This window comes from Carya illinoinensis, chromosome 3 (genome assembly GCF_018687715.1).
Source record: "Carya illinoinensis cultivar Pawnee chromosome 3, C.illinoinensisPawnee_v1, whole genome shotgun sequence".
NCBI classification, from domain to species: Eukaryota; Viridiplantae; Streptophyta; class Magnoliopsida; order Fagales; family Juglandaceae; genus Carya; species Carya illinoinensis.
This window is the reverse complement of record NC_056754.1, coordinates 46,421,787-46,429,946: the sequence shown is the minus strand read 5'-3', so window position 1 is coordinate 46,429,946 and position 8,160 is coordinate 46,421,787. Positions and strand designations below refer to the sequence as shown.

The window sequence follows — 8,160 nt, the reverse complement described above, 5'->3', positions numbered from 1 at the left end:
CATGTGCATTGACTACCCTTTCAAACTGGTTGCATATATATGCTCGATCCCTGTAAGACCCGAAGCGAGTAAGAGTCCACCTACGTGCATTTACATAACAACAAGAGACCTGTCCTACTTCAAATTACGAAAACTTTCATCCGATAACCACCTGTCCATAATCAAATTACAACAGCTTTCACCACCTGCAAAGGGCACAATATCTATACATAAACAAGAGTCCACCTGTCCTGTACAAAGTTTATAACCACAAATAAAAAGAAAGAACCAATAAATTCTCCACCAACTTCCCATAAATCCTGCCAAGACTAGTCGAACACTTAAGGCATTTCAAAACTTTTTTCACCAATTAGTTATTTACACAAAATTCCTGCAACCACCAATTCCACAGGATATGTCTTTAACTTTCTACCAAATCTGTACAAAGTTTGTTCCAGCCCCCTGAGAATCTTTACACAAAATAATCCACTTACCACCAATTAATGTAGAAATGGATATAACCACCAATACAATTCTTTCCACAAAATTAACTACAACCCCCAATTAATACAAAATTTGTACAGATTTCCACCAAAATCATTACAAACTCCTTCAATTAACCACCATATCATTTCTGCACTTCTGATCCATCCAATCCTTCTAGTACAGGTTGTGATCCATCCAACCCAAACAGTACCTGTTAAATATGACAATATAAAATATTTAGGCTAACATCAACATAACGTATAAAATATCAAAAGTTTAGAAATATTACACTTTCTTGACTCCCAGCCATATTTTGATTTCCGCTAATGTCAAAGGTTGAGCTGACTCGAATAGTCTAGTACAAAATGTAAACACAAAAGTATGGCAAATAGTCTCCAAATAAATTGACCCATTAGTGGTTAATGTTAATATGTAAAACTCCTCCTTTTTACTTAAGAAAGATATGTATGTATACCTGCATGTTTCCATCTATCTCTGCTGGCCCAAATAAATTCCTACATGTGTCCTGGGCTGGCGTATATCCTCCATCTCTCTGATATACACAAAACAAGAGAAAAATCGATCTAGTCACATTATTTGCATAAATAAATCAATTCAAATAATAACTGAATATTAAAAATAATTTTTATATTTCAGAATTCATACCTCTTTACGTTTGCCCAATAAATTTGCTTTCTTCGTCTTCGCTTTTCCTTTCCGGATGTGTTGCTCCATCCTGGATGCTCTCCTCAGGGATGAGGGTCTGCCTTTTCCTCGCACAACTTGTGGACTGAGAACTTGCTTCGAACTACCAACGATGGTTGTCTCCTCCCCTATTTTGGTCATTGAAGGGGGTTCTTGGTTGTCGCCATATAACTCAATCATTGCATTTAACTTTTTTGTCGCATCTTCAATATGCTCTTTTGAACCCGCTGCACGAGTAATCATCTGATAACAAATATTCAATAAAGTTGAATATCTGTTAGTATCTTCTCGCTGATGCCCTGAGTCATATGTACTGTGGATTAAAGTGTATCTCCGTTTGATGTCTTTCCTCCATCGATCTAAAATGTACCTCGCTGGTAAAGATTTTATCCCATTACATTTGAATATGGACAAGACATGCCTACATAGTATCCCCCTTATTTGAAATAACCCACACGAACACTTAACTTCGTAGTTTTCCTCATTAAAGTCCACATAATATGTAATATTTTTACAGAACTCCTCAACACGAACTTCATCTTCTACTAGATATGTCTTCTTCACACCATCCCATCTAAGTAGATATGGATCCATATCAAGCACACCCATAACTTGTTGCTGAACTTCTCTAAATTTGGCATTCGTGTACAACTCTTGGAATCTCTTCTTTATAGGAGATCTAGATATGCATGGAATTGTAACGCTAAAGGAGTGGAAGTCCGCGCTGATTTCATTCTCGATTTTCTTTCTCAATGCATTGTCATATTGGTCGACGAACTCCTTCAAGTTTGTCTTCGCATGAACATACCCGTCAAAAAATGCATTCATGCTCTCGCTCCGTTGTGTGGTACTCATGCTAGCCCAAAAATACTCCTTCAGGAAGATCGGTACCCAATACGTGCGCTCAGAGTACAAACTTTGCAACCAGCCATTCTCTTGCAACGTGTATGTGCTAATTAACTGCTCCCAGGATTTCTCAAATTCTTCAATATTTTGAGTGTCATACACACATTTCATTAGCTGACTTTTCAGGCCACTTTTGTAGGCACGATGAGAGCCTAGCTTCTCAGGGACTTTCTTAAGTATATGCCACAAGCAAAATCTATGCCGAGTTTTTGGAAATACAACAGCGATTGCATTCTTCATTGCTCTGTCCTGGTCAGTAATAATAGCTGGCGGGGCTAATCCATCCATACACTGCAGCCAAGTCTGGAATAACCAAATAAAAGTGTCTGTGTCCTCACTGGAAATTAACCCTGCCCCCAATAGAATCGACTGTCCATGATGATTTCCACCAACAAATGGTGTGAAGGGCATCCCGTACCTATTCGTCAAGTACGTAGTGTCAAATGTTACCACATCACCAAAATCTTGATATGCTGCCCTACTGCGTGGATCTGCCCAGAATACATTCCTTAACCTCCCATCATCATCTAAATCCATCAAGTAAAAGAATCCGGGATTCTTGTACTGCATCCGAGAGAAATAGTCTCGTAGCGCTCCAGCACCACCTGATCCAAGTCGCAGATGTCTTGCCTTATCTATGTAGTTGCGACAATCTTTTTCCGAAAATGGCAGGTTCTCAAACCCTCCCGCGCCAACAACAAGAGACCTGAAGCTCTTGTTCATTCGGATGCCAGCCAGGTCATTAGTATCTAGCACTCTTTTTACAGCCTCACTTACTTCACGATTACAACGGAAGAAGCGCGATTTCTGTGGGCTCAGTCCGTGATTGTGTGTATTATTAACTGTGGTCAACTTCATCTTTTCATCAACTTTTAAGGCATTAATCCTTGCCTTACAGTCAGTCTTAGCTGTAGGCCGTGGTTTTCCCATGTTCGTCGTTTTATTCCGAGCCTTTCCCCCACGAGCACAACCAAGAGTGACATATCTGACACTCCCTTTGTCATCCCTCTCACTCCTTTGTGTCATGGATCCAAATCCACATCTTTTAGCATATAACTTATAATAGCTATTTAATTCCTCTAAAGAATTAAACTCCATCCCTGTTCTTGGCTCCTCAATCATATCACCACATCCCAGCTCGTCTACCTGGGGTGACCCGGCATTGCCATCGCTTGTTTCCCATGAATCTGGCCTATCCTCTTCACCTTGAGACTGAACTCTAGATGACGAACAGGGCGCTGCACTTTCACTAGGTGTATCCCCTTTACCAAATTTTTCGACCGATCCGGAGCTTGTAGCCATGAGAGGATTCGGACGACCCAACCCATGCTGAAAAGGGTAACCATCATTCTGTTGAAAACAAAAGCAATTAAAATTTATTAAAAGGAGGGGGGGAACAAACTTCGATCATCACCATCTGAATGTTGGCTTGAAGTTGGTGTGCATTTGGATATGGCATAATAGCCGGTGACCATGCAGGTGGGGCTCCATAGTAACCGTGCATGTAAATTGGAAAGTTTGGAGCAGTGGTTGGGATGGCCTAACATAAAAAGACCGGTACCCAATTAGCAACCATGCTATTGACGTAACAAATTCTATAAAAATCATATAACATACCTTGGTCAAGGGATCTACACTGAATGGTGTTGAGAGAGATGGGTTTTCATCCCCTATTCCCATGCTATCAAATAAAAATTCTGATCACTGAAAAGTCAATACAAGAAAGTCTTTAAAGTCAAGGAGCAAATCAAAAGCAAATAACTTGGATAAAGTGTAATAAGCAGATTTCCGCTAAAGTGTATCATAGATATGTCTTCCAGTTCATATTAATCAAGGAGCCAAAAAACAAATAACTTGGAGAAATAATAACATATAATTCAACCATTTCATGGAAATAAGCAAATAACCTCTTGTAATTCAAGGAATATGCCCCATCAACAAAAAGATAAAACAAATGCATTCAAAAGCATTTGAACTTTATAGAGAGATAAAACAAAGCATTCAAAAGCATACTCTGGCCCAACACCACCACCTATAATGTTCTCATTGAAATAATATTATTAGTTTAGAAGGACTGTTATTATTATAATATATTTGAAGAATTGTTATTATTATAAAAATAATAACAAATATATTTGAAGAATTGTTATTATTATTATTAAAAACTTTAGTACAAATATATTTGAAAGATTGTTATTATTATTATTATAAAGATAATAACAACTATATTTGAAGGACTATAAACCAAAACAATTCGCAAAACAAATAAACATATGATGCGTGGTCAATTTCTCATCATAATATCTTTGCCTTTCAACTGAGACCAAGCATAGTGCTATAATCTCATCATATTATCTGTTAGTAAAAAATAAATGTTTAGACATAGAGATTTTGTTGGCATTACACAAAATGTAGAGATTATAGCTTCACAGGTCTGTGTCTGCATGCATGCATCCCCTATTTCACGATCACGGACACCTCAACCAAATGGAGACTCGAGACTCCCGCTCCATCAAACAGAGCTTAACGCAAATCATAAAAGTTTTTTAACAATAAATCAAACAGACCTTAAGGCAACTTCGGTTTTTAACAAAGCTTGATACAGAGCTTAAGGCAACTTAAAGGTTTTCCACAAAGCTTCAAACGTTTGAAGCTTACGGCAACTTCCAGGTTTTTAACAATGCTTCAAACGTTTGAAGCTCAAGCAAACTTCCAGGTTTTTAACGAACAGAGCTTCAAACATTTGAAGCTTAGGGTAACTTCCAACTTCTTAACAAAGCTAAACACGTTTAAACCTGAAGGCAACTTCCAGCTTTTTCACACCGCTTCAAAAAGAGGTCTTTTAGCATGGACTATAACCCACCTTGGGCTGTCCGAATGCAATCTCAGTAACAATGGGAGTAAGATGCACAGATCCAACAAAATTATAAAAATGCTAAAATTTGAGTTTTCAGTGTTTTGACAGGCGTGCGTATGAAGCACGAAGACCCACATCCCATACAGATTCATATCTCCCCCATTAATCTAAATCAAAAATATACACACGCTACAGAAGACCCACACGCAGAAGAAGCACGAAGGGATTACCAAGTTTCTTTTTACAAACGACAATGCCAAAGGAAAAGAGATGGTGATCAATCCTTGCTCTTGAATCTTCGAGGTCGTACTTATTCCACGGCTCTGGCGCTTGGGTTCAGTCCCTTGTGGTGCGTGCTTCTCTCAACATTTTAAACCAGATGAAACCCAAAAAAAATTCAGGCCACTTTTGTACAAAAAAAAAACCTGCTCAGAATCAGCTGCATGAACCAAAAGGTTCAGAATCAGCTGGATGAAGGAGACCCGAATCGGCAGCATGAAGGAGACGCCCCGAATGCATGAAGAATACGCCCCGAACAAGCTGCAAATCCAAGCCGAAACCTGCTCAGACTTCCATTTTCGCTTGCCCAAGCTTGAAGCTTGTAGAACACGCCAACCAAAATCTTTTGGTGATCACAGTTTCCCGCATTTGAACTTTTCTGCCATTTTTTTTTTTTTAACGGCTGACGTGGCATATGCCACGTCAGCCGACTGCATCCCGTTTGCAGCTCCCCGACTGCCTGTAGAAGAATTGTTCTCCAAATTTGTTTGGCTAACATTGCTAGATTAAAAATTTTAAAATCCCTAAAGTCTAGCCCCTCAATCTCCTTTGAGAGACCCAACTGATCCGACTTTAACCAATGAGTCTTAGAGTGATCTCCATTCTATCCCTACCAAAAATTCCTCATCATTTTGTTCAACCTTTGAGTGATGGAAGTTAGTAGCAAGAAAATTCCCATAGTGCATGTAGGGATAGCATGAATCTCAAGATATAATAAAAACAAAGAATGAGGACTCTGCTATTCCCTGCATCTGAGACACTAAAGACAAAGTTTCTATCTGTTAGAGGCTAAGCAACAACTCTGCTCCACCACCAGCTTGCTATTGCTGCATTGCCCCTGCTGCACTACTTTTGTCCCATGTCAATGGCCATTACACTGACCCACATCAACTGCACATTGTAGTGGAATAGGACACATTGTACATAGAATATTCCTTATTCTTTTTGTATGCATTATACCAACTCAATGTATATATATGCTGCTTTGTATACTCGATCAGTAATGAAAATCAGAGAAATTTTCTCTCAATCTTTCTTGCTTTTAATTCATCCTTCTTGTTATATTTCCTCTCAGTTTTTGTCATGGTATCAGAGCAGGCCTTATAGTAATCCTGCTTCATTTTTTTGTTCAGGCTTCTTCACAATACATTCATAACATTCATCCATTTGTTTACATTCAACTCCTTCAATGGAAGAAGAAAGTTCATCCAGCATGCCACCTGATACAAACAACCCATTACATAACTTCCTACCCACTGAGAATCCAAATAACCCCTTTTTCCTTCATCACAGTGACAATGCCAGCTCTGTGATTGTCTCTCCACCTCTTACAGGTCCAAATTATCTCTCTTGGAGTAGGGGTGTGCAAATTTTCAAAAATTCCAACTCCGATCGAATTCTGTTCCGACTTCGACTCCATCGGAGTCGGAAGTTTTGGAACACGGAGTCGGAATCGGAGGCACTCCGAAAATGGGGTCGGAGGTCAGAGTCGGAGTCAGAGTCAGCATTGGCTCCGAATTCCGACTCCGAACTCTGACTTTTAAAAAAATAAAAACAAAGATTCAAAATGACGTCGTTTTGAATCTTTGTTTCCCCCCCCTTAACTTAAACGACGACGTTCCTTACTACAGGAGCGACGTCATTTGCTTTGTTCTTTTATACCTAATTGGCTAATCCCTCTTTCTTCTTCGGTTCTTCATTTCGTCTGTCCCGACTCTCGAATCTGATCCCTTGCTCACCGACTCAGCCACCGGCCGGCCCCTTTCTTCTTCTCCATTCTTCTTCATTTCGTCGCCCGTTGCTCACTGACTCAGCCGCTGCCAGTGCCCACACCGCCATGTTCACAGAATCACTGTGTCGCTGCCCACGCCCCACGGCGCCATGCCTCACCCAGTCACCCGATTCACTCCTCAGTGCAGCGGCGGCAACTGGATAGCCTTGCCCCATAAGATAGGTACGTAGTTATGAGAGGGTGTTTTAGACTTTTAGTCCAATGAGTATCTCATGCTTTTTTTATCACCATGCTTATGCTACATGAGGGATCTATTGTATGAAGATTTCAAATTTGAAGGTTCTAAAGTTTTGGTTTCTGACCTATGTGTATTAAGAGTATTGGAGAGTGGTTTGAGGTGTGGATTGAGAGGTGGAAAATTTTTGGTATTGGAAGTCTGGAAGATGCATTGTCCACGGAGGACTCCATGTCTATTGTTAGTATCATGTGAATTTAGAACCACTGTAACCAAGGTCTTGAAAACCAAAGTCCACCTTGTGACTTGGTGCGACCCACTTGCCAATTGGGAACAAGACATATCAAGAATGGGGTTGGAACATTTTCCAAGCATTTGAAAAGAACACTTTTTTTGTGAACTCTTTATGATGATCTTTGTTTGTGAACTCTTTATGAAAATCTTGGTTGGGGGATCCCAACCGTGGATTGTGTTTGGCGGAATTAATCTTCATGTCTCTTCTTGAAATTATTATGCTTTTCTCCTCCTTTTTTTAAAGCTTTCTTTTGATACCCAACTTCATATTTTAAAAAAGAATAAAATGGCAATAAAAAAAGGTATATATGTAATCTGATATATGTTTAATTTAATGGCAACTAAAGAAAATATTAGGATATATGATATTCCTGGATATTGAGTTTGAAGTCAGAACATCCAAATATCCCATTCCAATGAAACAATACAGAGGATGGACCGGATGGTAACAAATAAAGTAGTCTTATTGGGATAGTGAATTTATAGTTGTGAATTATTTCCCTTTTGTTTTGTTTTTGTTTTTGATAAGTAAATTCTCTTTTATTTTTAGAACCAGACTATTAAAGGCTAAAGCATTGGCTGATTTGTTGATTCAAACTAAGTAACCTTTTGATAGTGAAGTGATATCTACCATATGGTTTTTTTTTTTGCACTGAAATATTCATTTAATCATTTTGCCCAATTTTT

The 8,160-nt window shown here is 39.0% G+C and overlaps 1 protein-coding gene across 1 annotated transcript; it reads right to left on the bottom strand.

The window, feature by feature from the left end:
- Nucleotides 1-607: 607 nt before the first annotated feature.
- LOC122304872 (protein FAR1-RELATED SEQUENCE 5-like) lies at nucleotides 608-7,159 on the bottom strand. The gene is made up of 7 exons (XM_043117135.1): nucleotides 7,019-7,159; nucleotides 3,491-3,616; nucleotides 2,196-3,405; nucleotides 1,132-2,153; nucleotides 941-1,018; nucleotides 755-820; nucleotides 608-676 (listed from the first exon to the last, which is right to left on the bottom strand). The coding sequence occupies exons 1-7, from the start codon at nucleotides 7,157-7,159 to the stop codon at nucleotides 608-610; spliced, it is 2,712 nt and encodes a 903-aa protein (XP_042973069.1).
- Between the last annotated feature and the right edge of the window lie 1,001 nt (nucleotides 7,160-8,160).